This window comes from Protopterus annectens, chromosome 12.part0 (assembly GCF_019279795.1).
Source record: "Protopterus annectens isolate FY-2018-M chromosome 12.part0, PAN1.0, whole genome shotgun sequence".
Lineage (NCBI taxonomy): Eukaryota > Metazoa > Chordata > Ceratodontiformes > Protopteridae > Protopterus > Protopterus annectens.
In genome coordinates, this window is record NC_056746.1 from 365,617,820 (window position 1) to 365,632,160 (window position 14,341).

At 41.8% G+C, this 14,341-nt stretch overlaps 1 protein-coding gene across 7 annotated transcripts in view; it reads left to right on the forward strand.

The window, feature by feature from the left end:
- RHBDF1 (rhomboid 5 homolog 1) overlaps nt 1-14,341 on the forward strand; it is a 1,247,410-nt gene that overhangs the window by 1,084,968 nt on the left and 148,101 nt on the right. For all 7 annotated transcript variants that reach the window (XM_044089448.1, XM_044089447.1, XM_044089451.1 and 4 more), the window contains one exon: nt 51-212. In XM_044089448.1, coding sequence (XP_043945383.1) covers nt 51-212 — 162 coding nt within the window. The remainder of the gene's footprint in view (nt 1-50; nt 213-14,341) is intronic.

The window sequence follows — 14,341 nt, forward strand, 5'->3', positions numbered from 1 at the left end:
TCAACAGCTAACATTTAATCATCAGCACCATCTTCCTTTCTGTATTTTAGGAAGCTCTCATACACCTTGGTGCTAAATTTTCCCCATGCATGAGACAGGACCAGCAGGTACACAATTTAATAATGAAGAAAAGGGAAGAGGAGAAACATTCAGCATGCTGTGTGCGGAACGACAGGTCGGGATGTGTGCAGACATCGGAGGAAGAATGCTCTGTAAGTATCAATAAGAAATGTATTTTAGTTCCAGATTTTTAAGGTTTCTGTTATTTCTGCTCCTTAATTGTATAAAATACTTGTTACAGCAGTCCTTGTGCTCCATGACTTCACTGGTACTGTTCGCACTGATACTTCATTACATATATCCACTCTTGTTTACTGTGCTTTTGTAAATTTGATTAGGTAATATACCATAGCATTGGTTCCTAACAATACATTTACCCTGAATCTAACTGAATATAATAAAGGGTGCATGGAGAAAGTGTAACATAAATCTAGAATGTACTGTTGTATGAAGCTGATCTTCAAGGAAAAGACTGTTGATGTAGTAGCGTAAGATGCTATTCAAAGTTTAACCTATTTTTTTCTATTTCTGAACTGGTTATCTGTGTATCTTAGTGATGCTTATCTCGTATTGCTGTTCCTCTGATATCACCTGATGTATACCCTTTATAAAAGCAGAGTTACAAAACACAAACTTCCTGATATTTCATAAAAAGGCAGGCTTTATTTGAGCAAGCACCTTAAATAGGAATTCTTGAAAGGGTAAAATCATTACACAAAAGCATACTTTAAATACATTGAATAGAAACATTACTTACACAGTTATCCAGTCGTATAAAAACTTGCCTTATAATTTCTTGATTTAACCCTTTAAGAATCATAGTGTTATACTTCAAAATATATTCTAATTACTTTAGTAACATATGGCTGTAGTCTACATTTTTTTAGGGGAAAAACACAATCCATATATAAAAAAAAAAAACACAGAGACATCTCCCTGCTGAACTTGGTTCACGTGCTTTGCTCTGCTCTCATGTGCAACATTATTTTTATAGTCTCTAAGATGCTTTAACTCACTCTGCAAGGAAACAGAGTTTTGGAGAGCTGCTTAAAGTCTAACTTATTTATTTGGCATTTGTTTACTGGGAAAGCCCAACTGGGTCATAAGATACCTATTTTCAGCAGAGGCCTGGGGAGAAAAGCTCCAGATACATATGGTTAACAGAATAAAAAAACTAGACAAACATAATAAAGTCATGACATTCAAGCACAAAATTTGAAAAACTACAGAGTTTGTCAGAATAAAAACTCAACTGACAATAATAAAGTCATAGTATACAAGGATAAATTATAGCGAAAGCCTGATAATAGGAAGATGCAGCATTATTTACATAATAGATGATTAATTATTATAATGATCATTAGTATTTTAGAGGTCATGAAATATGGTAACAGATACTATTGGTGAAGGCATAGGATAGTACGAGTAGAGAAGGGTAGGGTGTGATAGAGGGGATAGTAGGAATAGATGTGGAAAGATAGGAGTGTAACCTCAGGGGAGTATATGTAGAGAAAGGGAGGGTAGGGTACATTAGTAGTGGGGATAAAGAGATTAGAGGTAGAAAATGGTATAAGAGTACCTCAGCCTGGGCTCATGTAGGAGCAAATCCAAGCTTTGTTGAAGTATTCTTTATAGAGGTATAGATATAATAGGTATAAATATATAGGTATAGATATAATAGGTATAAATATATAGGTATAGATATAGGTTCATAGGTTAGTACTAAGCTAACTGCTCTTGCGAGCCATTTTAAGCTTAGCCCAATTATCCCTTGTGAGACTTAAACCCTGCACCTTGTGTTTGTAAGGCAAACACCTTAACCGTTAGGCCACCCTCCCAACCCCTATATATAATAGGTATAAATATATAGGTATAGATATAATCGGTATAAATATATAGGTATAGATATAATAGGTATAAATATATAGGTATAGATATAATCGGTATAAATATATAGGTATAGATATAATCGGTATAAATATATAGGTATAGATATAATGTTTGTAATGAAAAATGCTGAGATAGTCAAAAAGTCCAAACAGTTAATCTAACCCTGAGTATCAGCCCATTTTGGCTGTATTGTTCTTGTTGAATAATGTGCCTGTGATTTTCAAACTTTGGGCAAGCCAGTGGTCAGTCTGTTTGCAGCAAACAGAAAATGTAGTGCTTCCAAATGTGTGCCATTTTTACTCATTACATCCAAGTAACACCTCCAGGTGCATCTGCAGTGCCATTTTAACTCATTACATCCAAGTAACACCTCCAGGTGCATCTGCAGTTAACTCGTACTGATGCCTCTAGGCGTCAAATACTGCTTGTTCATATTTGCATCAGTAATTCCAAAACCATGCTATGTACAAGGTTTTAAAATATTGCATCTTAAATCTTACACAATGGCAAACTCAACTGCATTAATATTTGACCTCTATCTTGTGTAGGTCAAGAGATATTAACAGTTGTTTTTATGATATTAATTCATATAGATATAATATCACATTTTTCTAAATATCTCAACAACCAAGTAACACAGACAGAGGTCCTTAGTCTCACATGAAAGCTCTCAGCTAGATGAATAAAATGCTGCTGACAGTATATGTGTAACTTGAGTGGTTGCTGAGATATTGCAAGTTGTTTACAAAATATTACAAATGTAATAATTATTATGTTTACTGGGACTTACGCAATTCGGTTTAAGACCTAGAACCTAAAAAATATTACTACTATAAAAATAATTTGTGCTGAAGAGTTTGCCATTTATACTTCTTTTATAACCTCTATGGTTCCAGAGATATGAACATTTGTTTGAAATGTGAGGAGATAATTTGATTTTGTGGAAAAGCTTAGGCTTCTCCCATTGGAAGTTACAGTGCAAACTTCCTGAACTCCATTGGAGTGAATGGGTTAACAGAGTAGAGTGGGATGGGCTCTCTATGTGCTCCGTCTTTGCTACATAGGGCTATTGATGTGCACCCCCCCTATCGGTTTCTTGTCTACTCAGAAAACTTTAGTCATTAAGACCAAAAGTCAGTCTGTTCAGTGGTGACTTTTTAAGGCTGCTTCTCCCTTCTCTTGCCCCTGTCTCCTCGAGTTCTGATCCTGTTTTTAGCAGATGGTGCTCTGTTGATTCAAGAGGATATCAATGTGACTTATAATCTCTTTCATAGAGTGATGGACATTTTCCCACTGACATTTTAGCAGCAGTCTGTAGATTCTTAATTCTGTCACAAAACCTTCTACCAGGGATACGTATAAAACCAATAGAAAACGCTCTCCAGTTGGGCTGCTAAAATCTTTTCTCCACTCAGCTAGTTGACTTAAGTATTGTCAGTCAAGTTAAATGGCTATTTAACTTAGGTTCTAGTTACTGTAGCTTTAACCTTCCATTACCATTAGCAAGACCTAAACCAAGCACTGAATGGTTAAGTAGTTCCCAAAGGGTATCCTTTACCCTAGCCCTGTGAAAGCTTTCTCCTCACTGTATGACCTTCATTTTATAGAAGCATGTTGTCTTGCCCACTGTTTGAACCAACTGATCTGCCAGATCTTAAATCTGTTGTACTCCTATATCTATGTCATTATGCTTTTCTGCTATTGATTACTTTTACTTTTTATGTTTCAACTTTTCAGGACTTGCATATAAGTAACAGTACTTGATCTTATACAGGGATATGATCTCACTCAGACTAAGCCCACTTTTTCTGGAAAGTTTTTTTTTTTTCTGAGTTGACTGTTCACTTTCCAGTCTTTTGTGATTGTGTAGTGACAAACAGAGTTAAAAAATCTATTTGTTAGACAGGTAAGCCCACGGGAGAGAAAGAATCCATTTTTTTCAGGGGTGACTCAGGAGTAATGTATAATTAAGCAAATGGAGACTATAGGAAGGAAATCCAGGACTGGCTCAACATACGGAGCAACTTTTCCTGAGGATTTTCAATCTTGGAAGATGTTATATTTAGTAAGGGTGCACTGTATGGGGACTGTGAGTGGCTGGCTCCCCATGTTAATCAGAGCTACCATTTTTTCTATGTAGGTGTAAGCAACTCAAATTCCTAAAGCTTGTGTATGCAAAACATTTGCACCTGTGTGGTATAGTAAACAGTCATACCAGTGTCTTCATCCCTGAAGCACATAAGAGAGGAAACTTAATTGTACATACCATAAATGTGATTCTACCTGTAACGAGTCCACAATTTTGTCTCCTTTGCTGTGGGTAAGCATAATGTTTCTGAGTTTTGCCAACACCAAGTTAACAACCCTTTGATTAGTGAGGTAAAAGGTGGAGAAGAGTGCTGCTTCCAGTGCTCGTTTCCAGAATGTTTCTAAAGCAGGCATATGCACTGCCATCACGTAGTCCTAAGTGTATACATTTAGTAAGCCCTGACATCTGGATTAAATGTAACTGTTTGTCAATGTAAGTAAAGTGATCCATTTCAGACCCTCTTCAGTCACAACCTAGCTCACAATAGCAAAAGTAAAAGCAGTATACATAGAGAGCTTAGAGGAGCCAGTTGAAAAGGTATGTTTCTGGAAGGTGGGAGGAAATGTGAGTACACAGAAAAAAAACACAAAGGGACAGGAATACAAATGTAGAGACTGTAACCAAGGCATAGGATTGAACCCAGATCCTGGAGCTGTTAGGCAGAAACTAACCACACAGTTTCTGTGACTCCCAGGACCTCCACTGCAGCAGCTGAACATCATATGGGAGGGCCATGCCTCACCTTCTTTGTTTGTAAAAATCCCTTCCTTTGGTCTGTCTGTCTTGTGTCATATTTTCTGTATTTGGTGCTACCAGTTTAGGATTCTTCCTAACACTTAAACCAGTGCAGAATACTACCCGAAGAAAGGTTTTACAGATACTAATGCACTTACTGTATCCATACCAAAACTGATCTTCAAGAGAGTCCTTTAAAGCAGGTGCATTTTTTTCACCTTTTTCCCCAATTTTAGTGGTTAATTGTTTTGCTGTGGATTCTGTTGAACCTGTCTCTAAGTAAAAGCTCCATGTGTATATATTTATGTCATTGTAGTTAAGTTGTACAATTTGCAGAAGGTGGTCGGTTCAAGTGGCCATCAAGATCTGGAGTCCATACATCCATTAACCCAGGTGAGGGTGAAGCTATGTTGGCTAAAGGAATCTCATGTTACTGCAAAAGCAAGACAACAAAGGTTTTAAAAAAGTACTCTGGAAGAATGTCCCCACTAATTAACTTTGTGCAGGGAGCCATCTTCATCATCAGCTGATATGGTGAATACTCACCTATCAGTAATTTCAAAATGGTAATTTCTTTAAGTATTTTTCAGGGATACAGGAAGAAGGACACTAAGAATTGGGTAAGGTACTGTCTTACACTTTCTGATCTGTATATTGATTTCAGTGGAACTCTATAAAAATGTTATAAATTAAATGTGTGTGTAATGGTGCATAAAGTGACACAGTGATGCAACATTTAACAATGCTGCCTCACTCTGTTTAATCCTCTATTTGGTTCATGGCCAGAGGAATGCATTCTTTCTAGATTGTACTCTCTGCTTTGGTCCATGTTTTTTTTTTTGTTCCCCAGTATTTCATCCCATATCTCAAGGATTGTAATAGGTTAATTTGAAGGCTTCCAAATTCTCAGTTGGTTGGTAGTACAGGTAAGTATCTTTATGCATTTTAAAATGGACTGGTGCCCTGTCCAACACTGGCTATTCTCTCTGCCTTACACCAATTTAATACCCAGATATGCTCTATCTTACCTATGCCCAAGAAGTAGATTAGGTAGATAATCTGAGAGTGAGTGGATGTAAGGTATCCTTGAGGGCATACTTATTGTATCTAAGATATTACTGACTGTTTTGCTTGCCCCAATACTTGCTCATGTTACTAACCAGTTTTGTTGCATTGTCCTTTGTCTTAATGATATCCTAGTACCTACCTATGAAACTATCTGCCCGAAGGCATTTATAAGCCTAGCCAGAATGTGTTGGCTTTCGCCACCCCCTTAGATTAGTTCCCTGTGCCTCTGTCCAGCAGAGCCATTGAAGTGATCCCCGGGGTAAACTTTCTGTTTCCCATCCACTCATCAAGGTTTCTCTTGAAGAGTGTTAGCGAGGAGCTCTGCCTAATGTAGATTGGAATCTTGTTCCAAAGCATGGGAAGTCTCTGGGACAGGAATCTATCCCTCCAGCATGTCCTATTTATTATTGTGGTGAGGTTTAGATCCCTAGAGCGTGTGGCTCGAGAGGTATGGTTTTCTTTAGGTGGAGCATGTCCATCAATTCTGAGTTGGACATGGCCTTGTATGTCAGGCAGAGATCACCTCTGAGTAGGCGGTATGCAACCGAGTACAGCTGGAGTTTCTTCATTCGCGCTAAATAGGGCATCTGTTTGAGGCCAGTGATCTTCTTGATGAGGTAATTCTGTGGTCTTTCCAGCTGTTGCAGGTGTCTTGTAAGGTACATCCCAAGTGGGATGTTGTACTGTATGATAGGTCTGATGAGTGATGAGTAGAGGGGCACAATGACCTCTTTTGATCTGGATGCAAACCTTTTTGTGATTAGGTGGGCCACATAGAAGGATTTTCTAACCACTTTGGCAATGTGATTATCAAAGGAGAAATTACTGTCTACTTGGGTCCTCAGATCCCTTATTACGTCTTCCGTATTTAGGGGACTACCACCTATGTGGTAGTTTGTGGGTACTTTGTTTTTTCCAGAAGGGATGACTATGCACTTTTTGGCATTTAGCTTGAGGCCATGGTTTTGACACCAGGTACCTGTCTCAGTGAGACCCTTTTGGAGGATGTCTGTGTCAGCTGGAGAGTCAATTATATCCCCTAGTTTGCAGTCGTCTGCAAACTTGGTCAGCAAGGTCCTCCTGTGCCTGCCTGTACCTCTGAGAAATATATGCTGAACAGGAGGGGTCCTAGGACTGAGCCCTGGAGAATGCCACTTGTAACCGGTTTAGAGTCAGATCTAGCTCCTGCAACTATTACCATGTGGGTTCTGTCCATGAGCCAGTTGGCAACCCATCTTGTGACGTAGGGGGGTTATGATAGTCTCCTTTTATTACTAACTTATTGCGTTTTTATCTGTAATTGTTTCATAATATTTTTTATTATTTTAAGCTTATTTTCCTGTTTCAGCCTGCTTTGCTTGTATAATGCTTGTGTTCATTTTCTTAAATGCACCTAAATTTAATAAATGAATGAATTCACAAGAAACATCTTTATTAAATTATCACTTATGACATAGGCAATCATACATTTATATAAGCAAACCAAACCATACTGACATATTTTCAGTTGCAAACATTATACATCACATATAATCTTCTATACAGTCATTGTCATTCAACCATTACATAGCTCATTCAATACCTGCCTTCCCTTAAACCTCATTCCTCCTCCAAAACATTATTCTGCATATATCATTCCCACAGTTCCCATTTTTCTATGTAACTTGCTCCTACCCTTTTCTAAAGAATCCACTTCCAGTTCTTTTATCTCTTTTACTATATTCACTGCTTGTAGTATGGTTGGTTTAGAGTTTGATTTTGATTTTCTAGTAACTGTTTTTTTTTTTTTTTTGACAGCCACCAAAATTAAACGTAGCAAGGCCTTACTATGTCTTACCATTTCTGATTCTGTATCACAGCTCAAAAAAATAATTTCCTTAGTTACACCAATTTGCTCACCCAGTATTTCTGACAGAGTAGTCTGCAAGGGCTATTTAAAGTCTGCTAACTCGTCACACTCCCAAAAAGCATGTTCACAGTTACCTCTTTCTTCCCCATCACACCTTCAACATTTGTAAACTACCTGAGTAAAAATTCTTTGGAGTCTGCTTGGGTTATAAAATAACTATGCAAACACTTCCAAGCAAAAATCCTAAATCTTACAGACTTTGATGTCTCATTTCTGTTTCATTACCCTGCATTTTTATTTTAGTTATTATTGGCAATTGATCTGAAATAGCTATTGGATACATATCAAAACTTTCAATTAAATTCATATGTTCCTGTGAAATAAATTTCTGTCGAGCCTAGCCCAGTTTTTGTATCTTGGAGAATAATATATGTAAATTCTCCCTGAGCTCCTACTACTGAATTCACATCTTCCATATCAAATAGTTTCATAAATTTCTTTACAAATCTACCCTCTTTTGTTATATTTTCCCTTCTAGCCACTCAGATACAGCCTCACTGTTGTAAATCAAATTTCAGTGCCCCTCCTTTAAGTAATAATCTGAAGTTGTTAATCTTCTTCCTATTCATCACTGATGGGTTCGGTTTCGAGCCCTCGGAACCAATTCGGCCTAATACCAAGCTCGTGTACACTAAAAACTCTCGAGCTAAGCTGCTACCCACAATGCCCTTCTCCCAGTTAACGCAAATCTAATTTTCCATGCAGCCATATAGCAGCATTTCACCAAGCTCTCCAGCTAAGTATTGTATTTTTCAATTTTTGCAGTATTTTGTAATTTTTTTCTCAAAACCTTATATTTCTGGTTTTCTTAACTAGCTCTACCCACGGGTATTCTCTTTCTTACCATTGTTTAATACCATTGTTGGTATTTTCTTCTCTTTTCTTTCCTCCTCAGTACCTCTTTTTTGGTTTAGTTACTCGCTTTTTTGGTATGTCTGAAAAGAAAGGGACTTCGGGGTTTAAGCATTGCTCTTCCTGCGATGGTAAACTCCCCAACAGTGATCTACATGAAGAATGTGTTTATTGTCTGGGGGTTCCACACCTATCTGTGAAACCTCCCTGTCAAATTTGTGTTAGTTTCAGTCAGCAAACGTTGAATGAAAGAAAGAATAAACTTATTCTGAAAGGCCTGCTTCCTTCTCCATTTTCTGAGGCTATTTCTGCATCGGACGTCTCAACCCCTCCATCTACGCACAAAGAACGTCCTCATTCGGACCCTTCTTCACCAGCTGGTGAGAAGGGCAAGCCTCATAAGCACAAGGCCCTTAAGACTTCCACGGGGCACAAGATCACCTCCTTGGTTCAATAACCTGGCTCCGAGCTCTGCTCCACTGGTGCCTTCTGATATTGTGACTTCCACATCAGCACCATCCTCGGCACTAACTACTGCTACCGTTCCGACTGTAGTTTCGGACCCTACCTTATTGACTGCCATTAGCTCGGCACCGTCATCCCCTATCTCCGTTCTGAGATTGGTACCAACAACTCCATTGGAGCCGATAATGACCTCCACCCCAGCTAGCACTTCGGCTCTGAGCCATTTTTCCGGCACAATAGTTCCCCTTTTCCCTGTCTAAAAACTGGAATCCACGGTGCCAACGTTTACTTCACCTCAGACCCCATCCTTGGATCCTTTTGCTGGACAAGTCTTTAGCCCCTTTTTGGACTGACCTGACTTCCCCTCAGGAGTGTCGATTAGGTCCACCAGGAACCTGAATCTGAATCGGATGTGGTGCGCCTGTTTGATCAGCTGCTGACAGCCAGGGGGATTACAAATTTTCCTCGAACCCACCCCACTCCGGGCTTTGGGTCCACTTTGGGTCCATTGCCCCTGCGACTCCCACTTATTCTCCACCCTTGGACCTTTCAGTACCGAGGCCCATAGCTCCGACATCTGCGGGATGAATCCTCTCCTCGGCATGGACAGTTACCTTCCCTGAGGCTCCGAGGCCCCTTTGGGTTTTGGTTCCTTCGGAACCATCCCTTCCTCAATCTCATGCTTAGGGGAGTAGAACCCTCGGCTCCGGGAATGGTTCTGGTTGTTTCATCGGCTCCATCTCTGGCTCTGGGGGTGACACCTGCCCCGGTTTTGCTTGAGGCTCTGTCCCCGGGAGCGGGCCACGCAGAGCGGGGTGTGACCCCAGTTCCGAGATTGTCTTCCTTGATTCCGGGCTCCCATTCCTCTTTGGGCGGGCCTGCCTTCCGAGTGATGGAGAGGGTGCTTGCTTCGGGAAGCACTCCTCCTACATTGGACCTTCCCCCCACTCCTTCTGAGCTGCAGCTATCACAGGCCACCCCCCCAGGACACTGAGAGCATAAGCCTCAGGAAACCCCTGTACAGGGTAACCTCCTTTCTGAGTCCTCTTCAGATGTTCCCACTGAAGATCCTCCTCGGAAAAGGAAGTGTAAGAGGAAACATATGGACTCCCCGGAGGAGTCCCTCACTGAAGATACAGATTATGATGATGGGGAGGGGTCCCCACAGTTACCTCCTGATGATGTCTCCTTAGGAGACATCTTGGAAATTTTGAGGCAGAGGGGTGACTGAAAGCCCTCCAACCCTTCCTTGGAGGAATCCGTATTCCTGCAGGCTCTCAGCCCTGTACTTCTTGCGTGACCCTACCTGCCAGTGACCTAGTCAAGCTCATCGTGCAGCTGGCATGGAAGAACTCTGATACCATTGAGGCCATTACCCGGAGACCAGACAATATACTCTTCCCTCCAGAGGAACAGCCCCATTGGTCAAGAGGCTTACCAGTAGACGCTATGGTGGTGGTGACTGCCACAAAAAAGGACCTTGCGGAGGAAAGTCCTGCTGTCCACCCGCCCAACAGAGAGTCCCAGGCAGTGGACAGGTTAGGGAAGCGAGTTTTTGCTTCAGTGACTTTTGCTGTTAGGTCTCTGAATTACTTGGCACATTTTACAAGGCTTCAAAGAGATCTCATATCTGAACTCTCTGGGAGTCTCACTGGTCAAGTTTCGGACGGGGCACATGATAAAGTTGCTTCCCAACTTGCTACCCTAGAGTCGATCTCCAACTTATCCATGAGGTTGCTGTCCCACGCAACCGAAGGGGTGGCTAGATCTGCAGGTGCAGGCGTAGTTATGAGACGTCACACCTGAATGTGCATTTGTGACCTCGCAGACTCCTTCAAGTCTTCCTTTTTAAACGCCCCTATCGAACCGTCCACTTTGTTCGGTTCTAAAGTAAAGGACACATTAGCCAGGTGTGAGCAGGAAGGAAAAACCTTGTCTGCTGTTGGCCTACATTTTTCCAAGGCTCAGAGCTCTTTCTCCAGGAACCAGAGGAATGGAAAGATGTGGCACAAAAAAATCTCAAGGTCCTTTCCGTAGTGCACATGGTGAGGACTCCCCCAGAGGTAGAGGGGGTTCCAATAATGAAAGATGCTCCTTTCAGGGCAGAGGGGGTTCCCTGAAATCAGGGCTTCAGGGATTCTTTCTCCGGACAACCTTATCAGCGCTCCTGAAGCGCTGCCCGATTGCTTTCCTCTGGAAGCAGTTGGGGCTCATTTCTCTCTGCACTAAGCTGCCTGGCGCTCTATTACAAATGATCAGTGAGTGCAGAGAATAATTTCCAGAGGTTATTACATTCCCCTAATCTCTTACTCAAGACCTCCGAAATCCCTACCCAATGTTCCACCCAGTCAAAGGGAAGAATCAGCTTCAGAAATAAGAAAGCTGTGTCAAAAACAAGTCATCAAACAAGTCCCCCCAGACCAGTGCGGATCCGGTTTTTACTCAAGATTCTTTTTGGTGCCAAAAAAGACCGGAGACTGGAGGCCCATTTTGGATCTAGCCAGCTAAACAAATCAGTAGTTCAGACCAGGTTTCTCATGGTCACGATTCAATCCATTCCCCCATTTCTTCACGAGGGTGTGTGGATGTGCTAGTTAGACCTCCGGGATGTGTATTACCACATCAAAATGGACAAATGCTCCAGGAGTCTTCATCGCTTCTGGCTGGGAGCCAATCATTACCAATTCAGAGCCCTGCCATTGTCTCTCGACAGCCCCCAGAGTGTTCACAAAATGCCTAGCAGTGGTGACAGGTCATCTGAGACTTCAGGGATTCCAGGTGTTTCCGTATCTAGATGATTGGCTCCTCTCCACCCCCACCAAGCACCTACTGGTCAGGGCCCTCACTACACCCTAGCACTGGCGGAGTTCCTAGGCATCACAATTCACTGGGAAAATCCAACCTTCATCCCACCCAACAACTGGAATTTATTGGAGTGATATTCAACACTCAAACCAGCCAAGTCTCTCTTCCTCCTCACAGACTTCTGAGATTACGGTTACAAGTGCAAGTGATACTCTGTCTATGGAAGGTGTCTGCAAGGGAAGTTCTTCAGGCTCTGGAGTCTATGGCAGCAGCCATTCCAATTGTCCCCCTAGCAAGATTGCATATGAGAATACTACAATGGCTCCTTTTGTCCCAGTGGATATCCAATCTCCACCCTCTGAATGCACATATCCTCATCACCAACTCCTGCGAGCAAGATCTCCTCTGGTGGATGAGAACAGATGAAAATCTCTGGTGTTGCCCCTTCCAGACTCCCCAACCCAACGCTACAGTGATCATGAACACTTCCCTGATAGGGTTGGGGGGGGGCACTTCCAGGAAAAGACAGTTCAAGGCACGTAGTCCAAACTAGAGGTCAACTTGCATACCAGTGTCCTGGAGTTAAGAGCTGTGCTGTTAGCATTGCAGGCATTTCATCCACTCCTTCCATCAGGAACAATTGCTATCCAGTCAGACAATATGTTGGTCGTCTGGTACATAAACAAACAGGGAAGGCAAGGACACCTATTATTATGGTAAGGTTTTACACAATTATACTTTTTTCTCATTTATGATACTGGTTTTAAACTGTTTCAGTTTTACTAAAATATTTCTAGATAAATTGTGTAGTCAATGAACGACAATAAACCTTGAAACACTCTTCAAGAGAAACCTTGACGAGTGGATGGGTAACAGAAAATACACCCCTGGGATCACTTCATTAGCTCTGCTTGACAGAGGATCAGTTAATTAATCAATGGGGCGGCGAAAGCCGACACACTCTGGCTAGGCTTATAAATGCCCTCGGGCAGATAGCCTAGTACCTACATATGAACCTATGAACCTATGAGGGACCAAATCCTACCCCTTATGTCGCGAGGCAGTGAGAATTTGGCATTGGGCGATAGCTTCCAACTGCTTCTTAATCGCAACGCATATCCCAGGGAGCTCCAACGTGATTGCGGACAGACTAAGCAGATGCATCCTTCATCCTCACGAGTGGTATCTCAACCCGATCGTGGTGGCAGAAATCTTCAGCCATTGGGGCCAGCCTTGTTGTGATCTTTTCGCCTCCCCCTCAAACAAAAAAATGCAACAGCTATTTTGCTCTCTTTCCCCCACACAGGGAGTCACAGAGAGACGCTTTCTTTGACTCACGATTGGCCCACGGGTCTTCTCTATGCTTATCCTCCGATACCTCTGATTCCCTTATTTCTAAGGAAATCTATTCAGTTGAGAAGCCAGGTGATCCTCATTGCCCCTTTCTGGCCTCGTCAAGTGTGGTTTCCCTTCCTCCAACCTCACCTGTTACAACCTCCTTGGATCCTGAACACTCATCATGACATAATATCTCACCCACAAGGGCGGACTCCCCCAAATTTTTCCACCGTCAGGCTGACAGGTTGGTTTCTCCACTTCCATTAGTCACCAGGCAGGAAACCCTCTCCTCTTCTGTACAGAATATTATTCTGGCGTCCCACAAACAATCCACCAGAAAACTCTACAGAGATAAATGGAAAAGATTTGCTATCTGGTCGAATAATCAGATGCTAGATCCCTTTTCAACTCCTACAGCCACCATTCTTCACTATCTCTCTGAGTTATTTAACAATGGGGTGTCCGCCTCTACTATTGGAGTCCATTTAGCAGCTATTTCCAATTTCCATAATGGTTCAGATGAAGTCCCTCTTATCTCCACCCGACTATGCAAGACCATTCTCAAGGGAGTTTTCCATAGTAGACCTCTTATCAGGCAGCCTGTAGAGACATGGAATCTCTCCCAGGTTCTCCAGTGTCTCTATCTACCTCCCTTTGAGCCTGCTGCGACATGTGATCTAAAATTCCTCTCATGGAAGTCTTTGTTTTTGGTGGCGGTCACATCAGCCAGATGGATATCTGAGTTACAAGCCTTATGCATCAAGAGCCAGTATCTAATCTTCAATAAGGACAGAGTATCCCTTCGTACTAACTCATCTTTTCTCCCCAAAGTGGTTTCCGACTTCTCTATTAACCAGTCCATTGAGCTCTTTTCCCAAACTACTCAAATAAAGGGGAATACTGCCATCATTCATTGGATGTACATAGACAACTATGTTTCTGTCTAGACAGGACTAAGCCTTTTTGCAAGTCAAACCAACTTTTCATTTCCTTTTCTGGTCCTAGATTGGGATGTGCTGTATCAAGGGTTACTTTATCAAAATGGCTCAGACATTGCATTACCTTTGCATATTCCCTTACGAATTAATCCAAACCTGATCAAATCAAAGCTCATTCAACTAGGGCCATTG